Source organism: Sturnus vulgaris, unplaced genomic scaffold, assembly GCF_052056855.1.
Source record: "Sturnus vulgaris isolate bStuVul1 unplaced genomic scaffold, bStuVul1.hap1 Scaffold_84, whole genome shotgun sequence".
Lineage (NCBI taxonomy): Eukaryota > Metazoa > Chordata > Aves > Passeriformes > Sturnidae > Sturnus > Sturnus vulgaris.
The window spans coordinates 1328618-1344754 of record NW_028276728.1 but is presented as its reverse complement, the minus strand read 5'-3'; the positions used below and the strand labels follow the sequence as shown (position 1 = coordinate 1344754).

At 52.5% G+C, this 16137-nt stretch overlaps 2 protein-coding genes across 2 annotated transcripts; both read right to left on the bottom strand.

The window, feature by feature from the left end:
- Positions 1 to 6854: 6854 nt before the first annotated feature.
- On the bottom strand, positions 6855 to 9696 carry LOC148217444 (serine/threonine-protein kinase pim-1-like). The gene is given in 9 exon segments (XM_088158631.1): positions 6855 to 6958; positions 7082 to 7255; positions 7612 to 7754; positions 7756 to 8009; positions 8349 to 8399; positions 8491 to 8594; positions 8696 to 8761; positions 9078 to 9187; positions 9239 to 9696. Coding segments are annotated over 9 exon segments (1464 nt in total).
- A 3371-nt stretch (positions 9697 to 13067) lies between these two features.
- On the bottom strand, positions 13068 to 14000 carry LOC148217443 (olfactory receptor 14J1-like). Its single transcript, XM_088158630.1, has one exon. It carries the CDS (start codon positions 13998 to 14000, stop codon positions 13068 to 13070), a length of 933 nt encoding a protein of 310 aa, XP_088014756.1.
- Positions 14001 to 16137: the final 2137 nt, after the last annotated feature.

The following is a 16137-nucleotide window of genomic DNA, read 5'->3' as shown; positions in this document are numbered from 1 at the left end:
GGAGTTGAATTCAGAGGGGCAGCTTTTCAAAGACGAAAATACTGGCCTCTGTCAACTGATGCACACTATTCCAGTATTACATATTTCTTGTCTTGTCCACAACAGAGAATATTCATCCTAAACCTCAACCCTTTCCTAGCAGCCAGTTTCCCTGGTAACAAAGACAATGATTCACTGAATTAGACCAGGGTAACTATGGAGCCATACTACTGACTTCATTTGAGGCAAAATTCTGATGTACCTGGAAATAGAACTGGTGTTGGTAGCATTACATGAGCTCTTATTGGAATCTTTTTTCACCTCAGTTAACTAATCCATGACCAGTGAGCCAAATAAAGTCCCACCCCACACTTTGCCTCATCCTGGGTTCAGATTCCTGACTGTCTTCTCTATCAAGTGATTAAAATGCAAGGCATATCCAATGATCTGAAAAGATTTCTCTGTGTTCCTGAGTCATTGCCATGTTGCCCCAGGATAAGGCTTTTCAGCATATCTGAAAGAGGGTGTGTGTCTCTTCTGCTAACTAGGACATGTTAGATGAAGATTTCTCTCAGAAGTATCTTAATTCCCCTCCATGTTTTTTCTAGAGAGCCAATCCCCTTAGAATCCCATTGAAATTAGAGTTATATTAAACTCAAGTGAAATTAAGGCATAGCTACCAGTGAACTTAACAAAGTTTCAGTGAGTATTGCAGCATCAAAATTTGAGAGACCAACAAATCATGACCTCCTGCCATGTTAGCACCTGAATGCTTACCCAGGCTTCAGGCATGCCTTGTAACTGCCCTTGCCATATGTCCATATAATGCCTTTAGTTAATTCCCTACCCCTTACATGTGCAGCAGGTAGTCTTTCATTTCTTCCCTCCATTCTCTCAGCTCTGAATTAGAGAAATATTGTTCAGCTCTTCATTTTATGATACTTTGCTTGCTTTTTCCCCTGATTTTTGTAGCACTGCAATACTATTTAGCTTCATGTCAGCCACAGCTGAATTGAAGTTGCTCTATTCAATCCAGGATACTCAAGAGGGAATAGCCAAATAATAAAGCAGCACATGATCTGTGTTTAGCAATTGAGTTTGCTCGCTTCAGTTTGTAATCTGTAGCTGCTTTTTCATGATGCTGTTAATTCAAACATCAGCACTACTTGAGCATCATTTCATGTGGGTTTTTGATAGGCTAACAATTTGGAGTTTGTAGTATTGTTGAAGTCAATTTTGTTGTAAAAATGTTCAAGTTCTATCTTGACTCAACACTGCACTCAATAAAATCCAAAATTAGAAATACTTGTCATTAAAACGTCATCATTGTCATCTAAATTGCTGCCCATCTGAATCAGGCTGAAGTGCACAATGTATTGATATGCAGAGATAGTTTCAGACTCTGCAAGTTCAAATATTTCTACATATTTCTCTATCAGATACACTCATTTTGTTGCTGAAAGTTTGCTTCTCACACTATAACAGCTGGAGACTTGTTTTGCTTTAAAGAACATAAAATAACTGGGAGAGGTATCTGGAGCTGACACACACACACACATGAAATTGTGCCATGCTCTCAAGGCAACAAGCCAACACCAGATTGACTGCCACAGCATCTCAATGCCCTGACTCTTCCCCTGCTTGCCAAAATTAGGCTTGCATGAGTGCCAACATCTGGTGCAAGCTGTACTGTATTTTGGATCTGTGCCTTGCCATCAGCTGGAAGAAAGACTATGAATGAAAGCCTGGAACTGAAAGGCATTTGATTTTGTGAGCTGTAGGGAACATAACATTTCTGTTTGTGTCTACTCATCTGAGTATTTCACATTAGATAATAAACTGAGAGGACTGCATGTATCGAAATCTAAACTAGCTACTTAATGATGGAACTTTTTATCAATTAGTCAACAGCTAGCAGTCAAACCTAATGGCAGCAGATGGACTTCATGGTGTCTATTCCAAACCCTTTGTTCCTCTGCTAGTCCCTCCAAATTACACTCTTGTTGCAACCTCTTTATTTTAAACAAGCACAGTTACCTTCTTTTTCCTACAATTTGCTCAGCTGCTTTACCCAGAGGGTTCTATGGCAAGGGATGACAAAGGCTTAGTCTGTTGTTGGACCACTGAGTCCTCGCTGCCTCCGTTGTCCTTCCAGCACCCTGGCTTTTGAAACAAACATCCAGATTCTCATCTGTATTTTCAAAGCTGATGAAGGATTTTCTCAGCACTGCATTCTTCTTTGAGAGGTTTTTCATTTGTCCTCTCTAGTTACATCTACATTGCCATCTGCCCACGAATGCCAAGTGCCCTCAACCTGGCCTGGGATCTTCCCTTTCTCTGAGATGTGTCCTTTACAACAGAGTGGGTAATAACAGAAAATAGGACCAGACATGCAATCATTATTTAGCCCGCCTGCAAGTATGAAACACAGACTCCACAGCTTCTCTTACTTCAGTGTTTATTTTTGGGCTTGGTTTGGGGATTTTTGGTCAGTGGGGTTTCTCTGTTTAGTTTTGATCACTTGATGGCTAGGAGTTTAGCACGCTAGCCTGCTGTGTCTCTGTCCATGTGTTAGTTGTCTGTCCCTTGGCAGCAGCATTCAGGTATGGTTGGCACTCGCAGCTCCCTGACTATGACAGTCACTCAGCTGCAGTCTCTGAGCTGCTGTTCTACACCTGCCTCTGGCCACAATGGCCGCTGTGCTTGGGCCTCTTTTTCAGCTACTCATTTGTGTGTCTGTTTCATGGGCTGGGCTCCTTGCTCACCTATGGTTTGGGTTTTTACTAGCAGTGACTTCTGTAATGGGCTGTGTCATGCTACCGTCATCTTCCTGTCATCTTGCAATGTGCCTTTGTAGTTCCACTCGTGCAGCAGTTTACTCCTGCTCCCGAGGAGGAAGGTTCACACATCATGAAGATTGGTTGCTTATGTTTTTGGAATAGTGTACTGAAGTCCCTCCAGGACACTGGGCAGGAGGTTGTCCTTAGTACCAACCCTGAGTTGGGAGCACCCCCTGGTACTTTGTGGGTGAATAAGGGAAGATATCAGTGAGAGCCTTTCACACTTGTTCTCACCATTTGAATTCTGCTGCTGAGACATTGACTTACTGCCTGAACTCGGTCTGGTGGTTCTTCTGTATCTTAAAAATGGGATTTAGGTTTTTTCTATTACCTTTGTTGTCTAATTCTAATTCAGGTGGTCTGCATGGCTCCTTATCTCTGTGCCTTATGACATTTGTTGACAAGATAGTATTAGTAAAAACCACAAATCACATTACATCAGACAGCCATATATGAACTTGAGTGCTAATTTCCCATGTTAAAAAATAGACTAGTTGCATGTAGTTTTTGTCAAACTATCCTCTGAGCTTTTTGGGAGCATTCTGGGCATGAAGAAGCTGTCCATAATGTGCTGTTCCTTTCACGTACCAGGAGAAATCAGACATTATTCCAGAATATCCAGAGGAAAGTATTGAGGTCCAATATTAGACTGTGAACTGTGATTTTTTTTACAAAAAATAGAACCACTTCTGTGAGATCAGACTTGAAACATTTCTAGAGTATCAGATATAATCCAATGGATGGGAATGCTTTACTGGCATTTGCAGGTAGATGTTGCGCTTTCCTCACAAAATCTTCTCAGATGTTGTACTTGTGGCCCTCTCTGGATATTCGATTCTGTGAACAGCTGCTGAACATTCAGATTGATTGTTTTTCCTTCACATCCTATTGAAGAGTTCGTTGATGCTTCTGCAGTCTGGTGGCATTTATATTTGAGCACATCCTGAGCCTGTGTTCCAGCCCAAAGCTGTTCTGTAGATTCAAAGTGCATCCAAGCCAGCCCTGTGCTCAGCAGCAGACCGTAGGAGACCTCGGGGGTCCAGAAGAAGCATGTGCTATGAGCTCTAAATGAAAATCTTTGGAGTGCAGAAAGTCTGGACAAGTCTATTCCAGTTTGGTAGCAGCACTGGATGCTCAGTGTTGGGCTCCATCATCCATCAGCACAGCACACAGAAGATAAAGCACTCAAATGCAAGGTGTACTTATGCAAACAGAGGGGACAAACCAGGCACAACTAAGAATGTTGCTGTCCTTTATTACTCAGTCTAAATACTATTACTTAGCTACAGGCCCTGCTGAGCCTCTGGATGCAGAATAAACATTGATACCTTAAAGACCTAGAAATAAAACAACATACTTTTGAGACAATATTCCTGTAAGAGGTCATATAAAAGCTGGTCTTTACTGGGGGCCTCCAAGGGGCAGATATGGAAAATGCCTACTCTCACATGGGATAAATACAGTTTTATGTTTAGAAAATTAGCATAATTGGAAAAAAATACCCAGTTAGAGATACAAATAGTGAAGTAATTTCCCCTTTTGGTTCCACCTTTTACTGTAGCCTCCATTTTGATAGCAACTAAACTTTGCTTGTGAAATGTTTCTCAAAGAGCTGGTTTCAACCTAGGCTCCCGGGAAGAACCAAGATAGGAGAAGGACCTTGGATGCCCCAGCTTGGAGCCTCTGGAATGTGTTTTGTCTTTCTACCCATCAGGGTAGGAAGGAGTACTGGGGCTAGCTAAGAAACTATATAACTATACAACAATAGAGCTATGAATATATATGAAGAAAAAGATAGAAAATAGATTTAAAAATATTTATATATAAAATATGTATTAAAATATGTAAAAATATAAAATATAAAAGTAAAAATAATTCTGAAATCAATATGGTTGTTGTGGCAGCAAGCTCAGCTGCTCATGTTTGTAGACAACACATGCCTTCACTACCCCCTCAGAGGCAGGATGTAACAGGTCTGTTTCTACTTGCTGACTTCACCAGGCCCAGATCTTCGTAGAACCTTGGTACGATTTGGGTTAGAAGATCATCTTGTTCCAAGAACCTGGCATAGACAGGGTCACCTTCTATTAGACTAGGATTCTCAGTGCCCTGTCCCTACTGACCTTGAATATTTCCAGAGATAGAGCATTCACAGCTTCTCTGGGCAACCTGTTGGTGTCTTGACATTACTTCAATAACTGCTGTCTTCAGAGTGATTCAACAATTTTAAAACTGGGAAACAGTACTCAAAACTTTTCCAATATGTTCATGCCAGCACGAAGATTTCTTTTAAAAGTAATTCTAAAATAATTAATCATCATTTTCTTTTCCTTTTATGTTTATTTTTCCTTAGTTTTAAAGTTATTGATGCAACATTTAAGACAAGGGGTGTTAGGCAATATACACTAAAGAACTTCTTCAGCCCCATCCAGTACATGCTTGGTTGCAAAAAGCAATGCTGAATTTCACTAAAGTTTAGAGTTTTTTTCTCAATTTTGATGAAGGAAGAAAGTGGATTTCCTACCAAGAGAAGTTGAAGTGCAGCAGTGATGTCAATGTCAGTCAGGCCCTTGAAGGGATGAAGGCTTCCTGAGGAGCTGGATGAGCTAGAGCGGAGCAGGAGCCCCAGCTTGACCAACTGCACCGTTCTTAACAGAAGGCCTGCACATCCCAGAGTAGAAGAGCACACGAGTCCCATGACCATCCCACAGCAGCAGCATCGAAGGGGCCGCAGCTGCGTGGGGTGCCCGTGGGACTTGTGACATCAAAGGGAGGGATGAGTGTTGGAGACAGAGGCAAGGAACTCATGAAACACAGGCAAAGAATGCCTTTGAAATACTTGTAGTGTGTCTCTGTCCTTGTTTGAGAAGTGACCATCCACAACCTGGAAGGGGGCGATGTTGTTTCTACAGTGTTTTTTCCCATTAACGTGTTTTAAAACACTCTTTATTGTGCTCCCCCGTGCCCCGTTTTTATTTCTGGCCACCTGCATCTCCAGTTGAGCTCTCACCACACCAGATTTCTCCCTACAGTGACAAGAAGCACCTGTGTATTCTTCTCGTGGCCTGGGTTCCACGGGGCACACAGCTTCCTTTTCCATCCCAGAGAAGATGTCTGTTCAGGCAAGGCAGCCTGGTGCCTCGCCTGCTCGGCTTCCGACAGCTGGGAATGGCCTGCCCCTGCGCCCGTAGGAGGTGATGTTTCAAAAGTCACCAGCCCTGATGGGCGCCAGCACATTCAAATACATTTTCCCCAGGGACCTTAGAGCCTGAAGTCTGCTCTCCTCATGGCCCGGGCTGAGGTTTTGCTGGCCCTGTTCCTCTTGTCAGAGGTGTGAACCTCGCTGCATTGGCTGTGGCCGTGGCCAGGATGGGCCCAATGCCCACTTGGCTCAGGGCACGGGGGGCTCAGCCGGTGGCTCGGCTCTAGGGGCCCTGAGCTGGTGAGTCCTGGGCTGAGGGGAGCTCCCCCCTTATTGCCAGGAGGCTCCCTGGGGAGGAAGAAGGCTCTGCCACGAGCCACGAGGCCTGGCCTGCATTTGCGTGCTGGCGATTTGAGGGAAAGAAAGAGCATGAGTTCATCAGGGCTCAGGGTGAAATGACGTTTTGGTGCTTCTGGCTCTTCTCCCAGCTTTGGTAGCAGAGCAACCTCTTTGCCCCTGCCACGCCCTGGCCCTTGGAATGCACACAGAGCCCTCCCTTGTTTCACTTCAGGAGACGCCCAAGTGGGCGCCTGGGTTTGAAAGGACAGCTGTTGCTTCAGTGTTGCCTTTCTTGTCTTGTTAAAGGCCCTCCTAGCTGTGCTCCAGCCTGTGCTGGAAGACACAAAGTTACCATGCTGAAGGAAAGGCCTGGAAAGCTTGAAGAAGGCTGAAGGGAGCACCCGAGGGATTAGCCCTTTTCCCAAGAGCTTTCTTTAGCTGAAGCTGCTGACAAGGAGCAGACTTGACACTCCGCAATGGGTTTGTGTTTGCTTTATTTTTTGGGTCCTGCGTGGGACTTGGGAACTGGGTGCTGCAGGGGCTCCAGCAAGGCGTCAGAAACGCCCGCCCCACACCCAAGGGTGCCAGAAGATCTGCTCCAGCTCTGGCCTGTCCTTGGGGTGCTTGGACAAACACCAGCGGATCAGATGTTCGCACTCTGGGGAGAGAAGCCAGAAAGTGACGGTCACTTGCAGAAGGCTCCTGCCCAGCTGCGCCAGGGCCACGCCGGGCTGCGCGCTGCCATCTGCCAAAGCCTGCCTTCGTCAGGCCAGATACCAACCTCGGGAGAGCTGCAGCCCGAAGAAGAGCTGCCCCGACACGATGTGGCGGTTGTTCCTGAAGGGGAGGCTCCCGCACACCATTTCATACAGCACACCCAGGGACCAGACGGTGGCTGAACGGCCCTGGTAGCAGCCAAGGCCGATCCACTCGGGTGGGCTGTACGCGCGTGTTCCTAGGGGAGACAGGCGGCGCTGTGCAGGCGCAGGCCGCTGCCTTCCAGAGCCTGGCGCCGGCCTCCTGGCTGAGGCAGCGGCTGCGCTGGCAGCTCCGACTTCCCCTGCAGGCCAGCCCACGTCCCCCAACCATCTGGCCAAAGCCAAGAAACCATTCTGCAAGGTGAAGAAGGCCGGCGGAGCAGCCCACACCCTTGTGGGCCAGGCAGGCCGAGGGGCCGGGGCCCAGCTTTTGCAGCCCCGCTCTGTGGGCAGGGCCAGCAGCTGGCTCCTGGGACACGTGGCATCCTTGCCACAGGGCAGCCGGTTGAAGGCCGCAGCCCGCTGCCCGGGAGGGAATGGGGCCGTGCAGTGCCTGGCACTGGCAGCAGGGCCCAGGCTGGGGGTTCACTGGCAAATTGTGTGTAGGCCCGCTCCTGGAGGAAGGTGCCACAACCAAAGTCAATGAGCTTCAGCTCGTGACGCTCCGGGTCCACCAGGAGGTTCTCTGGGTTGATGGTGCAGGACGCTGCAGGCGGTGCAGTGCCACACGGCCTCCAGCACCTGGTGGAAGAGCCAGCACACCACCTCCTCTCTGAGGAACCCCTGCTCCTGCAGGAACTGCAGGAGATCCTGCGATGCCTCGGGACGCTCCATCACCAGCAGGAAGCTGTCAGGCAGCTCAAACCAGTCGAGCAGCTGGATGATGGAGCGGTTGCCAGACCCCACCATCTCCATCAACACGATCTCCAAGGGAACACGGGTGCCATCGGGCTGTGAGGAGGAGACAATGCCTCCAGCAGGCCTGATGCTGCCCACTAGATGAGGTGTCCTCTGGCTGGGATGCCCCAGTGCCCGCCCCGGGCAGCCCCCCTGGTGCTTGGGCTTCCTGCCAAGCCCCAGGGGATGCTTGGGTGGTGCCCCTTGCCCGGCCCCACCACCGATCTCTGGCATCCCCAGGCCTGCAATGCCCTGACTCGCCCGCAGAGCCCACGCCCACCCCGCCCCGCTCAGCCTGCCATCCCCAACCTGCCACTGCCAGGGTCCCGGGCTTATCCCTGCCGGCCCCACCCCGCCCCGCCCTGCCCTGTCCCTCTGGACCCGCTCACACACCAGCTCGTCCCACTGCAGGATGCTCTCCTGGGCCACACGTTTTATGGCCACCTGCAAACCATCGAGAGAGGGGGGATGAGATCAAACCCTGCCCCTCCCCACCCTGTCCCTCCTCTCACGCCCGGCCTTCGCAGCCACTTACCGGGCTCCCATCCGAGAGGTGCATGCCCGAGAAAACGGTGCCAAAACTGCCACGTCCCAGATGCGGGGCCAGCTGGTACAGCTCCTGCAGCTGCTTCTTTTGCCCTGGTGCCAAGAGCGAGCCATCAGCCTCACGCCCAGGGCCCCCCCCTCCAAATGTCCGCCAGGCAGGCGGGCTGGGCCAGCGAGGGCCACGCTGTTCTCACCTGCTTCCTGCTGCACGCCGGGCTGCGGCCACCGCGGGGCAGCCGTTGGGGTGGCGAGTGGCACAGCTGGGGCAGGGCAGGGCACAGAGGTGGCTGCAGGAGCCACGGTGCAGCGGGGCAGGGCAGCACTGTCGTTGGCCCCGGCATCACGGGCTGCACTGTGATGTTGAGGACAGCCGGGGCTACAGCCCAAGGCATCACAGAGGGGGGTTCCAGGAGCAGCTGCAAAGCAGACAGGGCTTTTTGAAGCCTCTGAAGCCTTTGGCATGGGAGGCATTGGAAGCAGCCAGGGACTAGGCTGTTCTCAGGGGCCCTGGCCTGGCCTGGGCATGCCCCTCAAGAGCCCCGGGACAGCCTCAGACAGCTCCCAGGCACATCTTACCCGCTATTAGAGAGGCCTTTGTGGTGGTCGAAGGCTGTCTTGGGCCAGCTTCCTGGAGATGGAGGAACCCCCTTGGTGTCTCGAGGGTCGTCTCCACCTCCAGGCTCAGGCTATTGCCAGCTGGCAAAACTGGCCCAGCATCCTGGCAGCTGTGGGCCTACAGCTGCTGTCCCCGGGATGCTCGCTGCTCTGCCAGCTGCTCCTGTGAAGCCTCCCCTGGTTCGGGCTGGGCTCCCACTGGGACTTCTGGGCTTTCCCCGGTCCCGTCTATGGTCAGGGTTGTGCCTGTGTTCTTGACGCCCAGGGAGCTGGGAGACCTGTCCACGGGCTCTGCACTGTCCACAGGCAGAGAGGTCTCACTGCGCCTCTGCAAGGGATGGAGGCTGTCAGAGATTGCAGAGGCTCCTGGCAGGATGGAGGCTCTCTGATGGCCTGAGGTCCCCGCAAGGATGGCATGTGTCCGCTGGTGTGCCATCCTTGCAAGGGTTGAGGCTCTCCCAGGGATGGAGAGAAGCCTCTTGGGGTGATGGAGGCTTCCTGAGGAGCTGGACGAGCCACAGCGGGGCAGGTGGCCTCGCTTCACCAGCTCCTCCAGTTCCTTCCACAGGGCCTGCCACATCCCACCGTAGCGTGGCGTATGTGTCCCCTCGCCATCCCAGAGCAAAAGCATCAGATCCTGCAGCTCATGGGCCACGGCCACAAAGGGGCCTCAGCTGCAGGGGCTGCCCAGGGGGCTCGTGGGAGCCCATGGGCGCTTGCGAGGGGTCGCCCGAGGCCTGGATGACCCAGGAGCCACAGGGGTTCCTGGGTTCCTCCTTGAGCCTCTGGGCCAGACCATGGGGCACTTGCTCCTCTTTGGTCTCCTTGTCTGCCACCACCATGGTTGCCAGTGGCCAATGGCCCAGCAGACAGCCGCAGTGGCCAGCAGCAGGAGAAGCGCAGTCATTGGCACGTCGCCATCACCCATGGCTCCGGCACGTCCCATCACGACTGCACTGGCAGCTGCGACTGCTGGCCTGTCTTATATAGTGCCAGCGTGGCGATGTCACAGTGCTGTGGCCAGCACATCACAGCCCTGCCTCACGCCAGCGCTCAGCCCCTTTGTGCCATCACAGCCCCACCCGCCGCAGGGATCCGCAGAGCGGCTCATGGCTGAAGATGCACGTGGCCAGAGAAAGCCTGGAAGTGAGAAGCCTGGAAGTAAGAACGGGAGCTCAGCCCGTTGCGATGAATCGCTCCCTGGAGCCCGTGGCATGTGAGGAGGAGTGCTGGTGCCAGCAGTGTCCAGCCCACTGCTCCCAGGATGCTGCAGCATTCCCAACTGGAAACACCCACCACTCTGTGCCCGAGCAGATCCTCCAGAGACAAAAGGAGTTGAAGTTCCTCTGTTACTGGGGAGCTCTCCTGAACTGGCTGTCAAAGGCAGGAAGAGATTTTTGTTAGCAGCTCACTGACATCTGCAGTGCCTCTGCTCTAAATAAATCAGGATTTGCCAAGGAGCGTTCATGGTGCTCCCACTGCTCTGGTTTTGACTGCCATACAGTTTCTTTCTTCTCATTAGCTGGCACGTGTTGTGTTTGCAAGGGAATGCTGTGGATCAAACACAGCGGGTGGTTTGCATTCTGCTGAGCAGGGCTTGGCATCTTCAAGGACTTTGCAGTGTCCCTTGGTACGATGCAATGTTTTCCACTGGGAAGGCGATGCCTAGGAGAGGCTGCTGGGAACAGAAGCTGGACAGTGTTAAGGGAATCAAGGAGGTGTTTATTAAAAGGCCTTCGAAGGTTACACCTTGGGCAGTGTAAGAGCCCGGCCGTGGCTCTACCCAGGATGGACGCAAGGTGGAGGAGCGGTCACAGGTATTCACACTTTTCTAAGTTTAGGTCCATTTCCATTCTTGGGGTTCATTGTCCAATGACAGCTTCAGGTCATGAAGTTCCTTCCTCCCAGATTGCTTTCTTCAGTTCGCTGTTGTTTACACTCTTGGGCCTGAAGCTGCAGTGGTGTCCTTGGTTCTCAGGCTGGAAAAGGATTGTTTTGTCTGACTAAACTGTGAAGAGAACTTGATATGAAATTCAGAGTTACACACGAAGGCAGTACAGAACTTGCAAAATACAAAAGCTAAAACTTAAGGCATCAAAGGGTGGGATGAGTGTTGAAGACAGAGGCAAAAAAGGCATGAAACATCTGTACTGTGTCTCTGTCCTTGTTTGAGAAGTGACTATCCACATCCTGGAAGGGGACGATGTCATTCCTACAATGTTTTTTCCCATTAATGTGTTATAAAACACTCGTTATTGTGCCCCCCCCCCCCCCCCGCCCCCGTTTTTATTTCTAGCCACCTGCATCTCCACTTGAGCTTTTACCACACCAGATTTCTTCCTACAGTGACAAGAGGCATCTGTGTATTCTTCTCCTGGCCTGGATTCCACGGGGCACACTGCTTCCTTTTCCATGCTCTTTCCCAGAGAAGTTGTCTGTTCAGGCAAGGCAGCCTTCTGCCTCACCTGCTTGGCTTCCATCATCTGGAAATCGCCAAGAGGGAGCCATCAGCCTTGCGCTCAGAGCCCCCTCTCAAGGAACCCACGAGTCAGGTGGCTTGGGCCACCACGGGCCATGTTGCTCTCACCTGCTTCCTGCTGCACACCAGGCAGCGGCCACGCCTGGCAGCCATCGCGCCGGCAAGTAGCACAGCTGGGGCAGGGCAATGCACAGAGGCGGCTGCAGGAGCCACAGTGCTGCAGAGCAGGGTGGCACCATGGCTGTCCCAAGTGTCATGGGCTGCACTCTGCTACTGAGAGCAGCCGAGGCTACAGCCCGAGTTCACACCCTGCTCACAGCCCCAGGGGTGTCCAGGGACACGAGTCCTTCCCTGGCACACACACACACACACACACACACAGAGAGTTCATTGCATCACGGGCAGGGGCTCCCTGGGCTCTTCTGCCACTGCCAGAGCCTGGCACGGAACTCAGCCCTGCGGGTGTCACCATGCCCTGCCCGAGGTGCCCCACGGCCGGAGGGATGGACACAGGGAGCTCTGGGCACAGGAGCTCATCCCAGCCCTGCATCCAGGGGTTCCCAGGGGATGTTACTCTCTGGGAACTCCAGAACAGCTGAAGGTGTTTGTGTTCACTGGTTTCATGTCCCCTCACACATACACAGGATGTTCAGGGCTGTGGAATGTCCCTGCACTGCAAACACAGACTCCTGACCCGGTCACTTGATGTCCCTCCAGGGAGGGAAGAACAACCTCTGTGCCCTGGGGTGAGAGGCCACTGCTGGGAGCGGCGCTGGCTTTGCCAGGGCACTGCTGGGACAGCCCCACTCTGAACACTGCCACACTTGTGCTGGTCACTGCTGCTCTCCTCTCCAGGGTGCTGTGCTGGGAGCATCCATGAGAGCAAACTGGGAAGGCGATTGAAGCTTTCAGGCCCTGCACTGGGGAGATGCCCTTGCATGATGGAAATGTTGTTGCAGAGCCCAGATCTGTCCCTGCAGTGCCCACGGCCTGTCCCTGCCTGCAGTCCCTGGACAGTCACACAGCAGGACTGGGGCTGAGCTGAGAGAGCCCTGAGGCCTTAAACCAGCCCAGGGGCTCTGAAGGGGAGTGTGGAAGACAAGGATGGGGAGGTTATGGAGCAGAAGCCCTGGGGCTGCCAGGCAGTGAGGAGCACTGGGGTTTTCTTTTCACCCCAGCTCTGCCCAGAGGTACCGACCCTGCACTCTAGAGAAGTCAGAGAGGAAAGATGTCAGGGGAGCATGGCAATACAGAGCTCTTTATTTGGTGTAAGCACATGGGTAGTATAGCTCCTGGCTTATACAGTCTCTGGGTTTGCTGGAAGGGCAAACACTGAATTAAAAATTGTACAGTCAAAGACTTCTGTGCAAACAAATTATCAACAGTGAAACAAATGTGTGAGCAGCAAAAAATACAGGACACAAATTAAGCATGAATCTAACACAACAAGAGCTATGCAGAAGATGAACAGTTTATTGTTTCTGAGCAGCATTCATGATAATTTTCCTCAGGCCATCCTTGAGCTCCTGGTTCCGCAGGCTGTAGATGAGAGGGTTCAGGGCTGGAGGCACCACTGAGTACAGAACTGACACTGCCAGATCCAGGGATGGGGAGGAGATGGAGGGGGGCTTCAGGTAGGCAAATGTGCCAGTGCTGAGGAACAGGGAGACCACGGCCAGGTGAGGGAGGCAGGTGGAAAAGGCTTTGTGCTGTCCCTGCTCAGAGGGGATCCTCAGCACAGCCGTGAAGATCTGCACATAGGAGAAAACAATGAACACAGAACAGCCAAAATATAGAAAAGCAGTTAGCACAAGAAGCCGAAGTTCCCTGAGATAGGATTTTGAGCAGGAAAGCTTGAGGATGTGTGGGATTTCACAGAAGAACTGGCCCAGGGCATTGCCATGGCACAGGGGCAGGGAAAATGTATTGGCCGTGTGCAGCAGAGCAGTGAGAAAGCCACTGGCCCAGGCAGCTGCTGCCATGTGGGCACAAGCTCTGCTGCCCAGGAGGGTCCCGTAGTGCAGGGGTTTGCAGATGGACACGTAGCGGTCGTAGCACATGATGGTCAGGAGAGAAAACTCTGTGGAAAAGAAAAAGGTAAAGAAAAAGAGCTGTGTAGCACATCCTGCAAAGCTGATGATTCTGGTGTCCCAGAGGGAATTGTGCATGGCTTTGGGGACAGTGGTGCAGATGGAGCCCAGGTCAGTGAGGGCCAGGTTGAGCAGGAAGAAGAACATGGGGGTGTGCAGGTGGTGGCCGCAGGCTACGGCGCTGATGATGAGGCCGTTGGCCAGGAGGGCAGCCAGGGAGATGGCCAGGAAGAGGCAGAAGTGCAGGAGCTGCAGCTGCCGCGTGTCTGCCAATGGCAGCAGGAGGAAGTGGCTGATGGAGCTGCTGTTGGACATTTCTGCACTCTGGGCATGGTGGACTGTTGAAAGAAAACATTAACAATCCAGGATAGATTTCCTTGTGTCAAGTGCTGCTATTTTATTTCAAATTTACTCCAAATTTCCTCTCTTTCTTTGTGGAAATTTCACTCAAATCTTTTATCTTTAAGACTGAAGTGTTGCTTTCTATGAAGGGGGGGAAATCCTCTTTCAGCATTGCTCTCAGCCTGAATACTGGGAAGCCTAGTGGGAAAGCAGGGCTCCCTGTGGCACAGGGGATAAAGATCTGCTGGTCACAAATAGGTGCCATTTGCTCATTATATCTGTCTCGATTTCAAGGTGATTGCAGTTTAAATGTGCTCAAACAACAAGTTGACTCATTGAAAGCTATAATTTCATCATTAATTTCTGTAAACTATTCTCTCTTTCCCTGTTCAGCTGGACATTGAGAGATATCCTGGGCTGGTCTGGCTCTCTGCTGCCTGCAGTTGTGCCTACGGGGAGTTCTTTCTCTCTATCCAAGCCTTGTCCCTGCCAGTGCTCCCAGATCCCAGCCCAGCCCTGGGGGCTCAGCTCTGCCCTGCACACCCCTCCCAGCACAGGGCACTGCCCAGGGCCATCTCCCTGCCAGCAGGGCCTTAAGGGCAGCTCACACAAACTGAGATGCTGCAAGCCAAGGTGCTGCTGCTGCTGTCTGTAGGCACAGGAGGGTGAGGAGGCACTTTGTGAGGGAGATGGGAGGCAGATGTGCTGATGGCCAGTGGGTCAGTGCAGGAGTGTCAGTGACACAGACACAGCTGACAGCCCCTTTGCCTTGCCTTGAGGAGAAAGCTGAGAGCAGCCCTGGCCATGCAGCACCATCTCCACAGCAGGAGGAATCTGCCCTGATGGGGGGGGCTCCTTGCACCTCCAACTTCTCCCCACAGTCCATGGGGAGCTGCCAGGCAGGCTGAGAGCTGTCCCTGGCAGGTGGCACATGGCCTGGGCTGGCCAAGAGCCCTGAGGGCTGCAGGAGCTGCTGTGCAGGACAGCCCTGGGCAGCCCTGGCTGCAGCCCCAGCTTCAGCCCCTGCAGCCGTCCCTGGCAGCAGGAGCCGTCCTGCCCTGTCCCTCTGACAGTGCCCAGGGCAGCCCCGCTCTGCAGCACATCCTCATCTTCCTCCTCCTCCTCCTCTGTCTCAGAGAAACTGGGAGCGTCCTCCTGACACATCCCCCAGGCTGTGGGCTGTGCTGGCTCCAGGAGATCCCTCCAGGAGCACAGGGGACATTGCCCTGCACCCACACACTCACCATGTCCAGGGCTGTGAAGATGTTTCCCCAAGTGCAGTCTCAGCTCAATGTCTTCCCAGTCCCGATTGCCTTCAGCCTGTCTGTGCCTGGCTCCTGTCCCCTCAGTGCCTGCAGGCAGTGCCCTCAGCCCTGCTGGGCTGGGAGAGGAGCTGCTCCTCAGCAGAAGTGTCTTTATGAAGCTCTTCTTGGTTGCCAGGAGCTTCCTCTCTGCCAGGAGCCCAGCCCAGCTCATCAGCACAGACACAGCACAAGGACTTTAATGACCCTCTCAGGGCTTTGGTGCTGAGTCCCTGAACATCAGTCCCTGAGAGAGAGATGAAGAAACTTCTCAAGAACTCAAAGTTATATTGAAATTCCCAAGTTCCTTGAAGTTTTAATGGATCCCATTGAGGGACACAACTCTGAAAGTGTCCCCAGGTTCCAGTTAGAGCAGAACACTTGTGGCAGTGATGACAGGTGCGGACAAACAAGGGAAAGGTGTCTCTGATGCTGATTCCTGAAACACCTGGATGTGTTTCAGGAATGCAAAGGGCCAAGGGCTGAGCCCCAGCCCCTGGCAAGGCAGATCCTGTCCCTCCCTCATTGCTCAGGGCTCTTCCGGCCCACTGGGCTCTGGGCATGTGCAATGCCAAGGGCAGCACCATGGGGCGGCCCCTGCCAGGCTGCTGAGCAGGGACAAGGAGGCAATGAGGCCCCAGCACAGCAAGGCTCACTTGTCCCCTGCTGGCCTCAGGCCCAGGGCCAGCCTGCCTGGCCCAAGTGCTGCAGGAGTTGGCTGTGTCAGGGCCTTTCAGCTGCTGCCCATCCCTGTGCCCTCTGCAGCCCAGGCTGTCCTACGGTGTCCATGCCCTGCGCCTCTGTCCCTG